At 41.5% G+C, this 22,052-nt stretch overlaps 1 protein-coding gene across 1 annotated transcript in view; it reads right to left on the bottom strand.

Annotated features, from left to right (window-relative positions):
• Nucleotides 1-22,052, bottom strand: part of gucy2g (guanylate cyclase 2g) — a 91,192-nt gene that overhangs the window by 22,675 nt on the left and 46,465 nt on the right. The window contains exons 5-17 of the mRNA XM_045701910.1: nucleotides 21,284-21,428; nucleotides 20,210-20,345; nucleotides 19,949-20,052; nucleotides 17,968-18,134; nucleotides 17,669-17,812; nucleotides 17,240-17,328; nucleotides 13,175-13,274; nucleotides 12,013-12,084; nucleotides 11,751-11,919; nucleotides 11,097-11,252; nucleotides 10,715-10,892; nucleotides 2,432-2,572; nucleotides 2,084-2,276 (exon numbers count right to left, since the gene is read on the bottom strand). Coding sequence (XP_045557866.1) covers nucleotides 2,084-2,276; nucleotides 2,432-2,572; nucleotides 10,715-10,892; nucleotides 11,097-11,252; nucleotides 11,751-11,919; nucleotides 12,013-12,084; nucleotides 13,175-13,274; nucleotides 17,240-17,328; nucleotides 17,669-17,812; nucleotides 17,968-18,134; nucleotides 19,949-20,052; nucleotides 20,210-20,345; nucleotides 21,284-21,428 — 1,794 coding nt within the window. The remainder of the gene's footprint in view (nucleotides 1-2,083; nucleotides 2,277-2,431; nucleotides 2,573-10,714; nucleotides 10,893-11,096; nucleotides 11,253-11,750; nucleotides 11,920-12,012; nucleotides 12,085-13,174; nucleotides 13,275-17,239; nucleotides 17,329-17,668; nucleotides 17,813-17,967; nucleotides 18,135-19,948; nucleotides 20,053-20,209; nucleotides 20,346-21,283; nucleotides 21,429-22,052) is intronic.

Below are 22,052 nucleotides of genomic sequence, written 5' to 3'. Positions count from 1 at the left end.
CTGCCTGCTACTCAGGCCCAGAAGCTAGGATATGCATATAATTGGTAGATGTGGATAGAAAACACTCTAAAGTTTCTAAAACTGTTTGAATAATGTCTGTGAGTATAACAGAACTGATTTCCCCGAGCACAATCCATCCAGGGAAAAACTTTTTTGAGGTCAATCTGTTTGCCATTGGTTTTCAATGGTAAGCCCGTTTTAATAGAAATATGCTTGCAGTTCCTATAGCTTCCACTAGATGTCAACAGTCTTTAGAAATTGGTTGATGTTTTTCTTTAGAGAAATGAAGAAGTACGGCTGTCCAGAACGAGGGTCCAGCCTAGAGCTCTCTAATGTTTTGATGAGCACGACCTGGAACGCGCTTTCTTTGTTTTCCTCCGGTATTGAACACAGTTTATTCCGTCTTAAATTTGATCGATTATTTACGTTAAAAAATACCTAAAGTTGTATTAGGAAAGTTGTTTGAAATGTTTAGATCAAGATTACAGGTAACTTATTAGATATTTTGTAGTCATATTGCGCGAGATGGAACCGGTGTTTTTTTTAATCAAACGCGCCAAATAAATGGACATTTTGGCGATATAACGATGGAATTAATCGAACAAAAGGACCATTTGTGATGTTTATGGGACATATTGGAGTGCCAATAGAGAAGTTCTTCAAAGGTAAGGCATGAATTAAATCGTTATTTCTGACTTTTGTGTCGCGCCTGGCGGGTTGAAATCTGATTTTCATGTGTTGGTATGCTGGGCGCTGTCCTCAGATTATCGCATGGTTTTCTTTCGCCGTAAAGCCTTTTTGAAATCTGACTAGATTTTAACTAGATTAACTAGATTAACAAGAAGTTCAGCTTTAATTTGGTGTATTGCACTTGTGAATGTATAAAAGTTAAATATTTTTAATATTTTATTTTGAATTTGGCACTCTGCCATTTCACCGGATGTTGTCAAATTGATCCCGTTAACGGGATTTGAGCCATAAGAAGTTTAAGACGAAGATAACCCTGTGTAAACGAGCAGTAAATGACCTAGAGACAGAAATCTGGCGCAATGTAAATCTCGCTGTCTGTTGCTTGATAGCATAATGTACCTTTGTATAATTATACACATCTGTTTGTCATGAACATTCAGAAGGATGTACTTTGCTATAAAGAGCTGTAACTCAACGATTACCGATGGGTGGTCGTTGAACAGCTTCCTTATTGCAATTCTTAATCGATAATAAAGATTGATTGTTTGAATAAATAACAAAGTCTCTCTCACTTGGTTAGAATTTCCACCACACCTTACTGGGGGCTCCTGAGTGGTGCAGCGGAATAAGGCACTGCATCTCAGTGCTAGAGGCGTCACTACAGACCCTGGTTCGATACCAGGCTGCATCACAACCAGCCATGATTGGGAGACCCATAGGGTGGCGCACAATTGGCCCAGCGTCGTTAGGGTTTGATGGGGTAGGCTGTCATTGTAAATAAGAATTTGTTCTTAACTGACTTGCCTAGTTAAATAAAGGTTAAATTACAGATAATTGTATGGTTGAGGTAAAGAGATGAGGTAGTCATTCAAAAATAATGTTAAACACTATTTTTGCACACAGAGTGAGTCCAGGCAACATATTATGCAACTTGTTTAGCAAATTTTTACTACTGAACTAATTTAGGCTTCCCATAACAATGGGGTTGAATACTTATTGACTCAAGACATTATTCCACTTTGACACTATGTGGTATTGTGTGTAGACCAGTGACAGAAATTTAAATTTAATCAATTTTAAATTCAGGCTGTAACACAATTTTGGGGAGAAAAGTCAAGGGGTGTAGGCACATGCAGTAGGCACATGCAGAACCCATAATGTATTCATAAACAGTAGCCTACATCAGCATTTCATAAGTTATTTTTTTAAATGCGTATTTACTGCTTATGCATTATGTAGGGATTATGAATTCCTTATGTGGGTAACCTTCAATAAAGTTTTACCATGCCCTAATAACTATGTAAGTTAATGGTGTCACTTGAGGTGAAGTGGTACCCCCAAAAAAGCTGGGGTCTGTCTAACACTTTAAAATGATTGTACAGGTATAATGTACCTTGTAGACATCGTAGAGCTTGATGATCTCATCAAAGAGACTGTAGAGGTCATTGAGGACGGTGACCACCTCCAGGGCAGAGCTAATGGAGCACATGGTGGTGAAGCCCACGATGTCCGAGAAAAAGATTGTCACCATGTCATAACCCTGAGGCTCCACCGACTTCCCAGCCATCAGATGGTCCGCTATGTACCTGTCAGTCAAGCCAGGGAAGTCAATGGAGTGGGTTAAATATATATAAAGGGTATGTTACACCAATGTTCTGTCCACAAAACAGCACTGAATTCTGCAAAAATAATATCTTATAAATCTCAATATTTGAGATATTTGAGACAAGGCCTGTGTTACCTTGGTAACATACTGGAGAGGAGCTTGTCCGACCGGGTCTTCTCTGCTGTAAGCTGTTTGGTTCTCTCTTCAACCACCTCCTCCAGGTGGTTGGCATAGCTCTCCAACTTGTTCACCATGTTGTCAAGGATATTCGCATGACTGAGAAGTATAAAATAGATGAGTCGATAAATGGTATAGACTGATATTACATGAGGTGAGGAAAACAATAATGATAGTGAAAACATCATTAGCTTAGGCAAGGGATGCCTGGGACCAAAAATCTTCTCTTGCATTGCTAACACACCAGCCCATTTTATTCATTAAGGCCCCATTATTAGCCAGGTAATTATAATTTTGCGCAAAAAAACAACAAGTCAGACAGGCCCACTAAGCAAAAAATGGACCAGCCCTTCTGACATTTGCCTCAGTTTAGGAGTGACTAACTGAATGTCAATGTTTATGCTAATTATACCTTTGTTTGCATTAATGAGTTAAGTATGGCCATTGTAATGTGAATTGGCTGAGGCCTGGTGGGAGTGGCTGCTAGGGGAGGAAGACACCATTGACGCTACAGCTGTCATCATTGAGTTACTCAGCCAGTCCTGCCATTCATCACGGCCATTAGGTATTTTAGCCTACCCTACTGATTTTCCATGTGAGGAGTACCACCAAGTGCAGTGGTTTCTCCTGGAGTTTTTAGGAGGTGGCGCCACCTGCTTGCACATCGGATTGTGAGTGGGCCACCCCAGGTCCTGGCGTTTCAGACCTGCAGCTGGAGCCGTCTGAGGCTCTGGTTTCCATTGTTGGGTTCTGATTTCTTGACTTATGAAATCATGAAATATACTTATTCCTTTCACTGAGGGAAAGAGGATGATTTATAACATTTACATTATGTCAGGATATGTTATTGTTAGCCATCAGGGATCCTATGAGAGAAGGAAAGACACCGTCTGGTACGAGTCAACATGACAGCCACGAGTTGGGGAGGAGTGAGCACTTTGGGGCAGAGGTCAGGTCAGATGAAGTGAGGAAGTGCAGGTATCACTAAGGTTCTGTCTAGCAACAGAGATGCATTGGCTGTTGAGATGTGTAGGAGGAGACTCAGCATAGGAGAAAGGGTTAAATATCAGTGCTTGTGTGAATATGTATTTTGTCTGATGCAGCTGTTTTGACCAAATGGGCGAATACATTTGGTTTAAGCTTTCATAGTGTCTGTTGAGTTCTTACTCTGATAATTAGAACTAACACCATCGAGGAGACACCTTCTCTTGAGGGAGTGGTGTCCCCTACTCTTCCAGCTGAGCAGGAGCTTCAACTGCTTCCTTTTGTCTAGGGCTGTGGCAGTCATTAAAGGTAGTCAGATTGTCACGCAAATAACTGCCGGTCTCACGGTAATTGATCGTTAATTAACATAAACATATTTAGTGTCTCCTGGATCCACACATAGCCTACAAGCCACTGACGCAGACCTTTGGAACATCTACATTTTAAAAAGTATAATAAATCCATAGCCTACACCATCACAATCAATCCATTAGGTATTTTAGATCGGTCTGAAGAAACATGATATGAAGAAAATGTAGTCTATTTCAGAAGAACAGAATAACATACTCTTTGTCCTGATGTTAGGCCCTGGTCTGGCTATGCCATATGTGTGTGGGCTACACTAGTTCATTTAGCAGACAAGATTTGCTTAGAATTCTGTGGCATTATCTTTTTAAATTATTTTGTAGTATGAAGAATACGATTGAACATAGCTGAATAAAATACTGTAGAAAGGATGTTTTCTCCAAAAGATTTCTGAGTGAGTGCGCACATTCTGTGTTGAGCGGTTAACAAAGAAATAGGTCTTAAAATATACGCTTCATATAGAGTTATTTATGCAACTTTAGTTGTGATCAAAACATATAGCCCAACGTTTGTATTTTTAATAAAATGTAAGTGTGCATGATGCGACTCTAATAATGATTTGAAAAAAGTACTATGAAAGGCATGAGCTCTGCTTTGTTATTTGCACAGGCTGCACATCATTTCATCTCTCATTCACAATTTGACACGCACTTGATAATGCCTTGAATATCCCGACAGCATCCCCCTTGTGTGGCCGCAATGCCCCTTAAAAAAATCCATCCCTTTTGCGGCTAGTGGCTGTTGTTGCACTTGGGCTGAATAAAACAATTATAATTCCCTTCGCCAGGCTGATTTCTCCGAAGCACCTCTCACTCACATGGCTCTCTCAGATAGCTCAATTCTGTCCACATTTACCTTTCGTCAGGCTAAATATCAATCTACATTTTTACGATGAAAATTATCTTCCACAAAGTTGAAACTCACGCGCTGCATATGTATGCCAGTTAGGCTCTACACCCGTTGTAAACTGGATTCATGTGCTTACTTTTAAGAAGTTATTGATACAAACCTTATCAAAACATATAGGCCTATGGGCTAGGCTACATGAGGTGAGACTATGATTTGAAAATGTCGCCAAAAAAGGCATGCTCTGTTTCTTGCCTTATTGCACACAAGCTTGGCATCATTCACAAGCGCTAATATGTAATTCACAAGTGATAGGCTAATATTTGCAAAAAACGATCAGATTTCGACAGAAATATGGCTGAGACGCAAAGAAAATTCAGGGAGATGGGGTACAAAAATGATCAGATTAATATTGCCATTGAGAAAATTCTAAACAAAACGAGACATGATCTTTTTCAAAATGATGTGGGTAAAACAAAGTGCGAATTAAAAGTACGTATCTCAGAGCATCATAGCACCATTAGGTGCAAAAACTCGACTTACCCAGTTGCGGCCCACTTTTTGGAAGCAAATCACTTGATTTCGTCTCTGCGTTATATTGCCATCGAACATGTCACTCTCCCTAGGAGAGGGGGTGACCTTGATCATTTATTGTTAAAACGAGAGGCTGCCTGGATCTTTAATTTAAAGACTCTTGCTCCCTTCGGTCTCAACATAGACTTTGATCTGAAGCTATTCTTGTGATTATTGTGACTTTGCCATTGTAATTGTTTGTAAGCTTGTGTAGTCTAAAATGAATCTATGATCGTATGCTATCCATTTGTTTTTTGTATGCTGTTCTTTGTATTCCATTTTAATATTTGAGAATTAACCAATGATATTAGGCCACACTTGGCCATGATTACAGACACCTGTGTGTGTCTTTTGACACTATATAAACGAGTCATCCCGCAGTGTTTGTGATCATACCCTGATGAAGACAGCTTGCCTGTCGAAACGTTGGACATTACATTTTTGCATCTGAGCTCCTAGAGTGTGCGGCTCTTCTTTGTTTTCAGGCTAATATTGTCGCCCATCAGATTGTTCTTGATTTAATCTTGTCTTTATACATACTAAATAATAGATGTGTGAAATTTGTTTTGATTTAGAAGGGACCAATATCATGCACCTGTCTCGAAACAAGGTAGTGGAAAAACAGACATGTCATCTACAGTATGCACTTAAATAGCGAATGGAGGACACTTTTCCCGTGGTTCATTTTCATGCTAGCCAGATAGGCTATACTCCTGTTGTAAAGAAAAGCAATGTGCTTAATATTAGGAAAGTTGAGAAATAATTATAGTAGGCCTAGCCTATAGAAAGCTGATGGGATCCTCCAGTTTTATTAGATTTTCGATTACATTTGCATTTATGTCAAAGTGATTAGAGGGACAATAGAGTGCTGAGTACCAGGCAGTACAAGGAAGTTAAGAAGATTGGTAGGCTACTAATGACCATAAGCAACAGAGCTTGGAGAAGCCTAGTTACCATGACTAAACGGTCACGTAGAATTTGACTGCCGTCATGACCCGTGACCGCCAGTGTGACGGTAATACTGTCACCGTAACAGCCCTACTCCTGTGACTGTTCCTGTCCCAAAAGAGGAGTGCCTACTTTCCGATGCACAGGGGCCCACTGTAGGGTCCTACTCAACTGCTGGGTCTTAACCTGTTGGGGGTAGGGGGCAGTATTTACACGGCCGGATAAAAAACGTACCCGATTTAATCTGGTTATTACTACTGCCCAGAAACTAGAATATGCATATAATTATTGGCTTTGGATACAAAACACTCTAAAGTTTCTAAAACTGTTTGAATGGTGTCTGTGAGTATAACAGAACTCATATGGCAGGCAAAAACCTGAGAAGATTCCTTACAGGAAGTGGCCTGTCTGACCATTCCTTGAGCTTCTTGCCTCTGTTTATTGAAGACTGAGGATCTTTGCTGTAACGTGACACTTCCTACGGCTCCCATAGGCTCTCAGAAGGCGGGAAAAAGCTGAATGATGTAATTCCAGCCCCAGGCTGAAACACATTTGTGCTTTTGGCAAGTGGCCGATCAGAGGACAATGGGCTTAGGCGCGTGCACGAGTCGACCCCATGCTTTATTTTCTTTCGTCTTTTTACCTAAACGCAGATTCCCGGTCGGAATATTATCGCTTTTTTACGAGAAAAATGGCATAAAAATTGATTTTAAACAGCGGTTGACATACTTCGAAGTACGGTAATGGAATATTTAGAATTTTTTGGTCACGAAATGCGTCGTGCTCGTCACCCTTCTTTACCATTCGGATAGTGTCTTGAACGCACGAACAAAACGCCGCTATTTGGATATAACTATGGATTATTTTGAACCAAACCAACATTTGTCATTGAAGTAGAAGTCCTGGGAGTGCATTCTGACGAAGAACACCAAAGGTAATAACATTTTTCTTATAGTAAATCTGACTTTGGTGAGTGCTAAACTTGCTGGGTGTCTAAATAGCTAGCCCTGTGATGCCGGGCTATCTACTGAGAATATTGCAAAATGTGCTTTCACCGAAAAGCTATTTTAAAATCGGACATATCGAGTGCATAGAGGAGTTCTGTATCTATAATTCTTAAAATAATTGTTATGCTTTTTGTGAACGTTTATCGTGAGTAATTTAGTACATTTTTAGTAAATTCACCGGAAGTTTGCCTGTGTGCTAGTTCTGAACGTCACATGCTAATGTAAAAAGCTGGTTTTTGATATAAATATGAACTTGATTGAACAAAACATGCATGTATTGTATAACATAATGTCCTAGGTGTGTCATCTGATGAAGATCATCAAAGGTTAGTGCTGCATTTAGCTGTGGTTTGGATTTATGTGACATTATATGCTAGCTTGAAAAATGGGTGTCTGATTATTTCTGGCTGGGTACTCTGCTGACATAATCTAATGTTTTGCTTTCGTTGTAAAGCCTTTTTGAAATCGGACAGTGTGGTTAGATTAACGAGAGTCTAGTCTTTAAAATGGTTTAAAATAGTCATATGTTTGAGAAATTGAAGTAATAGCATTTCTAAGGTATTTGAATAACGCGCCACAGGATTCCACTGGCTGTTACGTAGGTGGGACGATTTCGTCCCGCCGACCCTAGAGAGGTTAAAGAAGGCCCTTCTGTCTTAGAGATGGAGGTATCCATCTCCACTGTGTCGCCAGTGTTGACTGGTGATTCCCCAAGTTGCTCTCTCTGTGCCCTGGTGGAGCCTTGTGCTAAAATCCCCACGTCATCACAGGTGAGCTCTGTTTTGCCTATCCTGGTTCCTGCTGTTAGGCAGAGGGTCAAGCCCTTCTCTGACCATGGATTGCCTCTTGGTCCCCATCTACTCTACAAACATTGTGCCCATTTCCGCCCCTGAACAAACAATCTACAACCCCATTGGCAATCAATGCTGGGCCCTGGTTCACAGGCTGTCTGAGCCTTGGTACCCAAGTCCTGTGCTCAGCTACTAAAGAAGCTGAGACTTAAGGGGAGGGGTGTGTGACAAGGTGCCTACAATAGCAGAACCGCCTGTTCTGGCTTACTTCCACCCAGGTCGAATTATGTTCATTACCTGCAATGCTTCAGTAGCCCATGTGTCACGCCTGCTCCCGCTCGCCCTCTCTGGCGCTCGAGGGCCAGGCTGCCCATCATTACGCACACCTGTCACCATCATTACGCGCATCACCGCTAATTGGACTCACCTGGACTCATTCACTTTGTTGATTGCCCCTCTATATCTGTCTGTTCCTCAGTTGGTTCCCCGTGTCAGCATTATTGTCATAATGTCATTTTGTTCCCCCTGTCCAGACGCTGTTCTTGTTTCATTAAATGTTCACTCCCTGTACTTGCTTCTCGTCTCCAGCGTCTGTCGTTACAGAATGCTGACACCACTATTTGAAGCATCATGGAGTTCGTGTTTTTTGTTTTTGGTGGTGACGTTGGGTCCGGATGCCGCCGCCAATGGAACCGGGGGTGCCTCAGCTGACTCGTCAGGCTTCCACGCCTTAGCTGGCTTGAGAGGTTTTCTTGCCTCGGTTTGCTCGGCAGGCTCCCATCCTACGTCATGCCTCAGCCGGCTCATCGGGCTCCCACGCCTCAGCCGGCTCATCAGGCTCACATCCCACGTCATGCCTCAGCCGGCACGTCAGGCTCCCACGCCTCAGCTGGCGCATCAGGCTCCCACGCCTCAGAGGAATCGTCGGGCTTCTATGCCCCTAGGGGGGGGGGGGGTACTGTCAACATACCTTCATTGAGAAGTTACAAGCTGCCATCACACCTGAAAAGCGCTCAAGAGACGCTACAAGATCCAGTAGTAAGTGAAGTGCTACCCTAGATGGAAGGATGGAAAGGTCCACCAAGAGAATGTGCTCGCCGGAGCACATGAAGAACACCCAGCAACAAGAAAGAGGAAGCAGTTCCTTTGCAGCAAAGTATGTTGGCCAAAGATGGATTGTGTGCCATGCGCACTGAGTGAAAAATTGCTCAGACCAGAGAAACCACCACAAGAACCAATACCATCACCTGAAGAACCTTGGGTAAAGATTCAAGTGGTTATCTTCGGAGAACTACAAGCAGCTCTAGCTCACCAGAAGTACCTGATCATTGTGACAGACCTGTACAGTAAAAGGCCTGAAGTCATAGCCACAAGCAATGTGACCACAGCAACTGTGATCAATTGACTTTAAGATCTGTTCACACAAAAATGCCTCAAGTTCTAGTGACTGATAATGGCCCGCAATTCCAAGCTGACTTCACGTCCTACAAAAAAAAAGATGGAATGGTGCACCAGAAGACCCTGTTATACTATTCATTAGCCACCATAGGTGTAGAGAGGTTTAACAAAGTCTTGAAGTATTGTCTTCGTGCCCAGCTCCAAGAAGGAAAACAGTTCTCTGACGGGAAAAACACCCGTCGAGCTCATGATTGAAAGAACCTGGAGAGTCCCGCTGGATACAGTCCGTCCACCCTTCGTGGCTGACAAACCACCTGATGACGAAAAGCTAATGGCAGAAGTACAGAAACATCAGGATGCTCAAAATAAGTACTACAACAAAAGTAACAATGTCAAGGAGGATCCCTCACTTCAAGTTGGAGATTGTGTCTGGGTAAAGAGATCACTGACAGGACATAAGCTGAAAACCAATTTGTCTGGCCCTTACAGGATAATCACTCAACCAGGCAGACAAACCTTTCAGCTACAACATGGAACCTTCTGGAACTCAAGAAGATTGTTTTGTACATACCAGCCCGCCATATAAGAAAAGTCTGGGTTGCCTGGGCTGGTTAGTTCCTATCTAGGTTGGTCTCTACCTGTCTGGGCTGGCACGTCTCTCCCTGTCTAGGTTTGTATTTGTATTTTTATTTATCATGGATCCCCATTAGCTGCTGCCAAAGAAGCAGCTACTCATCCTGGGGTCCAGCTAAATTAAGGCAGTTTATACAATTTTAAAAACATTACAATACATTCACAGATTTCACAACACACTGTGTGTCTTCAGGCCCCTACTCCACCACTACCACATATATACAGTACTAAATCCATGTGTATGTATATTGCGTGTGTGTGTGTGTGTGTGTGTGTGTGTGTGTGTGTGTGTGTGTGTGTGTGTGTGTGTGTGTGTGTGTGCGCGCGTGTATGCATGTGTCTGTGCCAATGTTTGTGTTGCTTCACAGTCCCCACTGTTCCATAAGGTATTTTTTTATCTGTTTTTTAAATAAAATGTTACTGCTTGCGTCAGTTACTTGATGGGGAGTAGAGTTCCATGTAGTCATGGCTCTATGTAGTACTGTGTGCCTCCCATAGTCTGTTCTGGACTTAGGGACTGTGAAGAGATCTCTTGTGGCATGTCTTGTGGGGTATGCATGGGTGTCCGAGCTGTGTGCCAGTAGTTTAGACAGACAGCTCGGTGCATTCAACATGTTGGTCTCTTCCTGTCTGGGCAAGTCTGTCCCTGTCTGGGCAAGTCTGTCCCTGTCTGGGCTGGTCTCTCCACAACAGACCTTTCTGGGCTGGTCTCCTTCAGCTGCCTTCTGATGGAGCCAAAAGGAGGTCTGTAGTCAGGGTTCTCACTCCAGCAGGCCTTCAGAAGGTCGACCAGCCCCTCGTTGCACATCTGGGGGCACAAGGTCGGCCTGAGGGGCTCCCCTAAGAGAGGGACCCGCAATTGCTTGATAATCTCTGGAGAAAACCAATGAGACACAAACACTTTCTACACAACGTGATACCAAGTACAACAAGACTACCATGTCCCAGCCCCAGTTTCTAATGGACTTGATACAGAACAATACAGTTTTACCACTTTACATAACTATTTTCCCCACAAAGGACGGATTATAATTTGTGGTGTTTTCGAGGACCTTCTAGAATCAATTAATAACGCACCTTTTGGCTCCAGCTGGATATCGTGGTATGGATCCACCTCTGAGCTGTAGATCAGCTCACGCATAATCATTGCAAAGCTGTAGATGTCCCCCTTGGGTGTGCCATTGAACGGGAGCTGATCTTGCCTCAGAAGTTCTGGAGCCGTCCAGTACATCTCTAGACAAAGTGGCATCAAACTATGGTTAATTCGACTTGTGGTAAGACTTTACTTGAGAGGGGCATACATTGATAGACACATTCATAAGCTCTGTCTCAACATTCGTAATGGGTTTCATGACGTTTAATATAACACTGATATCATTTATGTCCATTTAAGGTCCCACAAACAACAATTGATAAAGGCGTCATAGGGCATTCCTTAAGTCTTCGTAAGCCCGACATAGATGCTTCACAAATTATTTTAAGCAAAGTAATACTACATAATGGTTAATATAAAAGGTTGCTACGTCTGTTGCTTTGCCAAATGTGCCATAACTCTTTTGCCCTACTTTATATAGCATGATATTTGCTTATGAATGATTTCTGAAGCATCTGTAAAGGTCTTATGAAGGAAGGCCTCATAAACATCTCCAAACACTGAATAGTCTGAATAGTCTGAATAGTGATTACATCAAACTACTCAGTTCTACTACCATGATCAATTGAACTATTAACCTTCAAATTTGGGATTTTCCAGAGGGATGACTTTGTGTTTAGTGCCGTGTTTGAACTCCCACAGTCCAAAGCCAGAGAGTTTGACCTGAAGTCTGCTGTCCACCAGACACGTGCTGGGTTTCAAGTTGCCATGGGACTTCAAGCTACTCTTGTGGATGTACTCCATCCCCTGCAAGTAAATCAACAGTGTCAAACTAAACCGGGAAAAAGTCTAGCCCTGTTCACATAAAGGACGTACCAGTCTAAAGGGATTTTTACTCACATTAACAATATCGTATGCAAAGGACAGTTTAAACATCCAATCCAGCTCAATGTCAGTGCATTTCAGAACATCCTGCAGTCACAAACAACAAAAAGGATACATTTTGTAGCAATCCTTACAACCCAATGATTGACATCTGAGTCGTGTCCATTAGGGAGGGTTTTTTGGGAAACAGAGATAAATGAGAAAGTACTACCTGAACTTTAGTTTTTTACTAAACACAACGCACCACATAATATGATCCCTTATATAGAGTGGTACAAGAAAAGCAGCAGTGGTACCACTTTAAATGAACATCAACTTGAACCCTTCTCTTATGTTCGATTCGGCTATACACAAGTTATGTTCTGGCTCAATTTGATTCGGTACAGTGAACACAAAAGGTACGGTAAGTACAGTTCCCCTTATCTAAATGTTGCTGAGAATGTCACCTTTCAGATTTTTTTCCCCCGTGGGTTGATAGCCCCAACCTTTCTAAACTTAGACCCAAATGTTTGATGCATGTAAAAAGTCATAAATCCGTAAGATCGTACAATCATAATTTGTCAAAACTCAGTTTTAGATCAACTTCAGATCAGTGTTGTTCAGCCTCAAGAGCTTGAAAATGGTCAAGTTCAAGGGTCAAATTGCGTGTCAAATTGACTTCAGATCTGTGTTGCTCAGCCTTTGAGCATCATAGGGAAATAATACTGTGACCAGCATGGTTGCACCATTCCTCTGAAGAAGCTTGTTTCTAGGACATAACGTTCAAGAGATATATAGACCAAGCTCACGGTCAAATTCCGAGTCAAATTGACACAGAACATCATGGATGTCACTTTTCTTGTACCGGGTAGGGTGTTTTATTGTGTGTAAATTACACATTTTACAAGTGTGAGATTCATACAGAGGAGAGTTGATTAAGTATGTTAGTGATTTAAAAAAAAAAATGGGTCAAATTGACCCGGAACGTAAGGGATGGGTTAAAAACTTTATGAAGCCTTTATGAACTGTTTATATGGCATTCGCAGATGTTTGACAAATAGCATTCTATATACATTGTTGTAACAGAGTTTATATAGTGTGAATTTGCTTATAAATCAGTTGTAAAGCATCTACGAAGGACTTATAAATAGTTTATGGTGGCATTTCAATCCGGACCATCACAGTCCTATGCTGTTACCTTCAGGCTGCCTTTCTTGCAGTACTGCATGACCATACAGACCTTTGGAGGGTCAATGCAAACCCCAAAGAACTGCACCAAGTTTTCATGCTTCATCTCTCTCAACTGTTTTATAAAGGAATACAGAGAATTATTTACAGAAATACTTACAAATGGGTTTTTCAATAATAATGAATTATTAATAAATATTAAGATTACATTTTTTATTGAATTCAATGTGCAATTTTAAAAACCGGAATAATCATAAGCATACAAACTTCAACTGCCAGTGATTGTTTTGGACTCAATATTGAGTCAATTATGTAAATATATATATATATATACACACATACAGTACCAGTCAAAAGTTTGGACACACCCACTCATTCAAGGGCTTTTCCTTATTTTTACTATTTTCTACATTGTAGAATAATAGTGAAGACATCAAAACTATGAAATAACACATATGGAATCAAATAGTAATCAAAAAGTGTTCAATCAAAATATAGGTAATTTCATGCAGCACTCCATCATTCTCCTTGGTCAAATAGCTCTTACACAGCTTGGAGGTGTGTTGGGTCATTGTCCAGTTAAAAAACAATCAATAGTCCCACTAAGCCCAAACCAGATGGGATGGTGTAACACTGCAGAATGCTGTGGTAGCCATGCTGGTTAAGTGTGCCTTGAATTCTAAATAAATCACTGACAGTGTCACTAGTAAAGCACCCTCACACCATCACACCTCCTCCTCCATGCTTCACGGTGGGAAATACACATGCGGAGATCATACGTTCACCCACACTGCGTCTCTCAAAGACACGGCGGTTGGAACCAAAAATCTCCAATTTGGACTCCAGACCAAACAACAAATTTCCAATGGTCTAATGTCCATTGCTCGTATTTCTTGGCCCAGGCAAGTCTCTTCTTCTTATTGGTGTCGTTAAGTAGTGGTTTCTTGGCAGCAATTCGACCATGAAGGACTGATTCACGCAGTCTCCTCTGAACAGTTGATGTTGAGATGTGTCTGTTACTGAACTCTGTGAAGCATTTATTTGGGCTGCAATTTCTGAGGCTGGTAACTCTAATGAACTTATCCTCTGCAGCAGAGGTAAATTCCTTTCCTGTGGCGGTCCTCATGAGAGCCAGTTTCATCATAGCGCTTGATGGTTTTTGCGACTGCACTTGAAAAAACGTTAAAAGTTCTCTAAACGTCTTAATGTAATGATGGACTGTTGTTTCTCTTTGCTTATTTGAGCTGTTTTGGCCATAATATGGACTTGGTCTTTTACCAAATAGGGCTATTTTCTGTATAACACAAATTATTGGCTCAAACACATTAAGAAGGAAAGAAATTCCTTCTTGGACATAAATTATGGACTTTATCGAACAAAACAAACATTTATTCTGGAACTGGGATTCCTGGGAGTGCATTCCGATGAAGATCATCAAAGGTAAGTGAATATTTATAATGTAATTTTTGTCATTTCTGTTGACTCCAAAATGGCGGGTATCTGTATGGCTTGTTTTGATATCTGAGCGCTGTACTCAGATTATTGCAAAATTTGCTTTCGCCGTAAAGCTTTTTTGAAATCTGACACAGCGGTGGCATTAAGGAGAAGTGTATCTATAATTCTGTGAATAACTGTTGAATATTTCATCAACATTTATGATGAGTATTTCTGTAAATTGATGTGCTCATTCACCGGAAGTTTTGGGAGGCAAAACATTTCTGAACATTACACGCCAATGTAAAATGGGGTTTTTGGATATAAATATGAACTTTATCGAGCAAAACATACATGTATTGTGTAACATGAAGTCCTATGAGTGCCATCTGATGAAGATCATCAAAGGTTAGTGATTAATTTTAGCTGTATTTCTGGTTTTTGTGACGCCTCTCCTTGCTTGGAAAATGGCTGTGTGGTTTTTCTTGTCTAGGCGCTGTCCTAACATAATCTAATGTTATGCTTTCGCCGTAAAGCCTTTTTGAAATCGGACACTGTGGTTGGATTAACTAGCGTCCCACATACCCCAGAGAGGTTATTAATCCCCACGACCGAAAGTAAGTTCCTGGCAACATGGACCGGGCCGTAAGAGGTGATAGAGAAGCTGGGACCCGTCAATTACCACACATGGCAGCCAGGGAGACGGAAACCCCAACAGATTCACCATGTGAACCTGTTGAAGAAGTGGCACCAGAGGACAGTCTTGGCAGTGTTATGGTCGGGACCCAAGATGCCAACGATACCAGTTGTGGTTCCGAGCAATGAGGACCTCGACCCGGCCCAAAAGCAAGCGCTCAGGGAGATCGTCGATCAGAACATGGCGGTGTTCTTCGAGGCCCGGAAAAACGGTACAAAAGAGACCATATCGGATTCCTGAGGCCCGAAGGAAGGCCATGAAGCAGGATGTGGAGGCTATGTTGAGGATTGGGGTCGTCGAAGAGTCCCACAGCGCATGGTGCAGCCCCATCGTGTTGGGGCCCACCCCAGATGGTAGCCTGCACTTCTGTAATAATTTCCGGGGTGTGAATGACATCAGCTTGTTCGACGCCTACCCCATGCCGAGGGTGGACGAGCTCATCGACCTGACCAAAGGATATTGGCAGGTACCATTGGCAGCCTCCTCCAGGGAGAAGACGGCGTTTTCGACACCGTATACCACACATTATATCAGTACCGGGTGCTCCCATTCGGTCTCCACGGAGCCCCACCCACATTCCAGTGCCTGATGGACAAAGTACTTCGACCCCACCAACAGTACGCAGCGGCCTATTTGAATGATATCATCATCCACAGGCGGTGCTGGACGCGCTCAGGCAAGCCGGGTTGACAGCAAACCCCAAGAAATGCAAACTAGGGTTCGATGGGGGAACGTCAAGCACCAGGAGAGGAAGGTCCACGCGGAACGTGACTGGCCTGTTCCACACAACAAGACACAGGTCAAGTCCTTCCTGGGACTGGCAGGATACTACAGCCGGTTTATCCCCAACTTTACGGCTATAGCTTCCCCCCTCACCGATCTAACCAGGGCCGGCCTCCCGAAAACAGTGAAATAGACGGGCGAGACCGAAGCGGCGTTCAGGCGCCTGAAGGAAGCGCTGTGCTCCCATTCGATTCTCATAATGCCCGATTTCCAGGTGCCGATGTTGGTCCAGACGGACGCATGCTACACGGGACTAGGGGCCGTCCTGCCCAGGCACACAATGGGGAGGAGCACCCCATCATGTACATAATCCAAAAGCTGATACCCAGAGAGATAAATACTCTATTGTCGAGAAACATTGCTTAGCAGTGAAGCTAGACACTCTCAAGTGTTGGGTACCCACTTCACCCTGGTAACTGACCATGATCCCCTGCTCTGGGCCAGGGGAAGGGACACAAACGATTGGGTCACCAGGTGGTTCTTGTCCCTTCAACGATTCTCTTTTTCTGTGGTGCACAGGTCAGGGGCGAAGCATGGAAATGTGGATGGCCTATTGAGAAGGGAGACATACGTCGCACTGACGACAGCCCCCTCCCCGACAGAGCTAACGGGGGTGGCTCCCTCTGCTTGACGTGCCAGGTCTCGACGAGATCTCCGGCCAGGACTAGTTGGGGCTGATTGCTCACCAGCTAGACGAGTCCCATAAAGCTGCTAGAAGGGCAGCACACGGGAGAGGGGACTGGGGGAAGAGAGGTGACTCCCGTATAGTCGTGCTCAGTTCCAGGGATAACGGAGGGAGCTTAGTTTTGTTCCCCACAGGATACAGCAAGACCCGGAGCCCAGAAGACGGTATCCCAGATAATTATTTTGTTTGTGTTTGTTTTTTAAATAAACACCCTTGAAAACGAGCTAATCCAACTCTGTCCATGTCTGATCTGTGTAAACGTCTTGACCAAACCCCCTGGTCTGCCACAAAATATACAGTATATTTATATATTTTTTTACATAGGCCTACCATTCAAAAGCTCAGTTCTTACCTTTCTTAATGTACTAACCATGTGTTTGTTGGATTTATACTTTACAAATGGTTAGAAGTTAAAAAGGCATTGTACTAAATGTTTGAAAATGCCACAAAAGGGCTTCAGTCTAGTGAAACCCAACTTTACCATGTTGAACTCTGCGATGATGGATGGCTTCCTGATATCGCTGACAGATTGATTCTCCATGTATTTGATGGCCACTTGATTTCCCTGAACACAATAGAGGTAGGTAGTAACACAGTGTCAGTAACACATATGCAGGCACACAGTTGCAGTTAAAACATCTATTATATTGTAATCTATTAGATTGTATCAGTTGCAGGTAGAGGCCTTTATGGATAACACTTTAATTGAAAGGGTTATACATTATGCATTCATAACACCTGACATGATAAACAGTTCAAAACACATGAGTTTTGCTTCAACATTCATAACGGCTTTCATGTTAACATCTATGTAATTTATGACATGGCTTTGGAACAGTATGTTAATTTAACCGGCAGAGTCATCCTGCTGTAGAGTAGATAGATTGTATTCTGTCAGTGTATACCTGAAAAAGACCTATAGTGGAGTAGATGTGCTCTTTCCCTGCGTTGTCTCTCAGTCCGTAGCTAGTGGAGGAGAGAGTGGTCTGATAGGAGCCTCCACTTCCAATCTTACTGGCTGTCGTGCTCAGAGATAGGGCCGGCACTCCCTAGACGTTAACCATATTTGTGTTAGTTACATACATACTTTGAATACATTCAGTTAGACAACTGACTAGGTATCCCCTTTCCCTTTGGTTTCCATTTACACAATGTTTCAGATGAGAGGAATCGCAGACATATCCATTTTTGAATTGGCTCATACTTTAGGCTCTTTGATAATAGTGATCTCATTGTAGTTGATGATACACCAGCAGGAGCCGGCCAGCCTGGTCTGCAGCCGAAACTTCTGCAGCATAAGGAGGCCAATGAAGACCAGGGCTGACACACCAATGAGAGGGGACACCACCAGCAAGATCACCAGGGATATATCTGTTTAAAAAAGCCCAGGTTTAGCTTTAAAGTGACCATTTAAGGGACAATTTAACATAAAAGTTTCCAGATATTTTCAGACATCAATTGTAGACTAATATTGAGATACTACCACGTCTCAGGTCATCTGGTGTGTAGACACACTTATGTTTCTATCTTAAATACATCGAAAACATAAGCACCATATCATTTCCTGATTTTATTCTGGCTGATCTTTTCAATTAATTTTAGGTTGAGGTATATAGCTGGATAAAAGACATGGGACGTGGATTCATTTTGAAATTAGAATATTTTTTAGATTTAAAAACATTTGATCATCTTTGATTATGGAGTGTAATGTCCCTTTAACAGCAAGACCACAATGTACAGCTATGGATATATAGATTGATATGAGTATATCTATAGTTTAATACTGTTATAGGGGAATGGAAAGACTTTAGGAGGTAACGCTAAGAAAGTAGATGTATTCAATCCACTCATATTAAACGTAGATTTTACATAGAAACATCTCTATTTTTTTAAATTTTGAGCTTGAACAATAGTTTATTAGAGGTATGGGTAGCACCATCTTGAATTTACATAATAACGACTGATGCCAATGTGTCATTGGTAGGCTTGACCAAATTGTGATTTTTAGCACCGTGACTGAAAGTGAATGCTGCCACCAGGAAGCGCCTCGCCTCCACTGGACCTGAAAGGTTTCTCACAACTTTGACAGCTCTGCTGTTGAGATCAGGATGACAACATTAAGGTAAGAAACTGTGTACAATTAGTTTCTATGTTGGTAATTATAATATTAACATTTTAGAGGATAATAAATAAATAAATTGAGACGTGTATGGTCTGTTTACATTTATTTTAGAGGCTATTTATACAGATTTTTTTATAAAACCTGTATAAACTGTATTTATAATTATATGATCATATTTTAGCTTGATAATAATTATATTACACAATTTCTGATATGGCTTACTGCCATTCATTCCAATTAGACTGATTTGGATTTCCCTCTGACCAATACGGCTGCCATTTGCACCCCATTTTGGAACTTTGAAGGTTCATGACATTACATTTTATAATACGATCTATATGATCTTCTCCTACAATTTTTGCACAGATATTGTTAATTTTAGGCAAAAAAAAAGTGTCATCCTGTTACATGTCACTGGACACTCTATATTCTGCTGTCTTTTGGATTTTTGTTCATTTTCCCAGTTTTTGCTTTTGGAATGCCACGGTTGCCATGGGTAACAGTGCTGTTACAATGCATAAGATGTATGCATTTGTAGGCCAATTTGGAAACCATAGAATGACTACATTACCCACAATGCGCATTGACTGAACATTCCAAATTACGATGGCAATTTTGTATCTCAATAGTAATTATATTTATATGGTGAAGGGCCTTCTATGGTGTAGGGCAGACCAGTAACTGATTTTACTGTGCATCACAATAGTCATCCTATTTCTATAGTAAAGGGCCAGACATTTTTGTAAACAAAACTTCTTGTCACACAAGATGCCACTGGTGGATTCAAAATGAGTAGCTTAATAATTATTTACATGTCCCAAGTTACATTTGCAAACTAATTATTTGTCTGTATACATAATGTGAAAAGTGAGCAATTGACAGTGAGCAATGAGCAAAATAACCATAGACAGCAAATGGACAATGTATAAATAGTATTTCTATGGTTGCAGTCCTCAAAGAGTGAATTGCATTGAATTGTAATAATCAGATCCAATGATTTACCGCCTGTAGGGTGGGATGCCACTAGTGTAGATTATTGTTGGATGGTGATATTGGGAATTACCATTGGAGAGCCATTGACAAAGCTTGTTGTCAAAGCCACAGTCAGGATTATCAGTCGGAGGCGTTCCCTTTGGCCAGATCACAGATACAAACTTTGGTGTCGGTCTGCAAAGGAACAACGTGACATGTATTCTACAAACCTACTATCCAATATTCATGGCGGTCACAATTAATTGTATGTTACAGAAATGGCCAGTTATTTACAAAGAAATTACAAGGTAAAATGGCAATTTAATTGAAATTAACTTAAACATTGTGTCACCTGATAGATTTGGTGTGGCTGTCAAAATGAAGGATGGGCACAAATGTGGTGCTGTCATCAGTATGCTGCAGATCATAAATGGAGTAGTCCAAGTTCCTCTCACCCTCCTCATCAAAGTGGACCAGTCCAGAGGCTCCTGTAATACACAGGTCACCACATACAATGATTATGCTTACATTGCGCTCATTTATAAATCCTCCATAGCAGTGCAACACCAATTATTAATACTCTATAAATGGGTTAGCTGACAACGTCACGAAAAACAATGCACACGCTTCAATGGGGCAGAAGGCAGTGTGTTGTTATGATTCTGGATGGCCAGATATCTAGCAACAATGACAAGAAGCTGCCATGTGGGGAATTGTAGGTGGCTCGTTTCAGCTAGTTTTATCTTGTTCTTGATACCATGTCTTGTTTTGAGTTTTTTTGACTGATGTCATGTCTATGCTAATAGGTCAAAACATTTCGCTAGCTAGCTTACCAACAACTGTAATGATGTATTTGAGAGACAACAAGTGCTCATTGTGCAAATGTATGTTTTCAATAAACATTAGAGCTGAAATATCATTACATGCTGTCAACAATCATGCTGTCAACCAACCATGTCCAGTTTGGTGCAACAGGTTCTTATTGACAATGGCAGCTGCTTCTCAACAGAAAAATCTGTAAACAGGTAAATTCATTTAAATGAATGGATAAAATAATACAATTTAGCATATGCTCTTCTCCAGAGTGACTTACAGGAGCAATTAGGCTTAAGTGCATTGCTCAAGGGCACATTGAAAGATGTATTCCCTTGTCAGTTTAGGGGTTCAAACCAGCAACCTTTCGCTACTGGCCCAACACGCTTAACTGCTAGGCTACCTGGCCACCATTATTATACTGTCCTATAGACTTGAGTGTAGACAGCTACTCAGGGCTTGGATTTCTGAATGTCACTGCATTGTAATGGGACCAAATAAATTAAAGGTTTAATTTATTTTACAGGGACAATGAACATTCCAGAGTCCAGACATAAACGTGCTGGAGTTTTTTTGTCTAGTCATGAATGAATAGAAGCTGAATTGAAGCTACCATAGAAGTGGATGTTGTTCTTGTTCTTCAGTCTCTGGAGCAGTTCACCGCCGTCATGGGGGTCTTTGCCATCTTTAAGGACTTCTTTCAGTCCCATGGCATAAAGCAGAACTGCATCGTGCAAGTAGGCAGAGTAAGGGCTAACCTGGAACACAACATCACCCACAGCAGAATCTCATACTTTTACTAGATCGCAATGAAAAGTGTAAGATTTGCTTGAAGGGACTTCATAAAGCATTCATAACCCATTCATAAGCAATACATAAACAATGTGTTGTGTATTGAGTTACTTTCTGCCAAGCTACAAGGGGTTAATGGGGGTATGATTTTGGGCGTCAAAGTTGAGACTGTTCTAAAGTGATCTTACCACACGTGAATGTAATGTTGATCTGAAGTTTTTAGTAAAAACCCCTGTCTTAAGCTGTCCTTATTTACTAGTTGAGAGATGTGATACAATGCTTATTGTCAACATCTGCAAGACATAATGAAATATCAACTTAAGTTGAAAAACTGCTAATGAATATGGTTAAAATGCTAATGTATGTGATATGTATGATATGTAATGTTGAAATTAAATGTTTTCAACCCCATATCACACACTCACAAACTGAAATACAGTATCTCACAAAAGTGAGTACACCCCTCACATTTTTGTAAATATTTGAGTATATCTTTTCATGTGACAACACTGAAGAAATTACACTTTGCTACAATATAAAGTAGTGAGTGTACAGCTTGTTTAACAGTGTAAATTTGCTGTCCCCTCAAA

Source organism: Salmo salar, chromosome ssa19 (assembly GCF_905237065.1).
Source record: "Salmo salar chromosome ssa19, Ssal_v3.1, whole genome shotgun sequence".
NCBI lineage: Eukaryota > Metazoa > Chordata > Actinopteri > Salmoniformes > Salmonidae > Salmo > Salmo salar.
The sequence above is the reverse complement of the archived record's forward strand: the minus strand, read 5'-3'. Positions and strand labels throughout refer to the sequence as shown.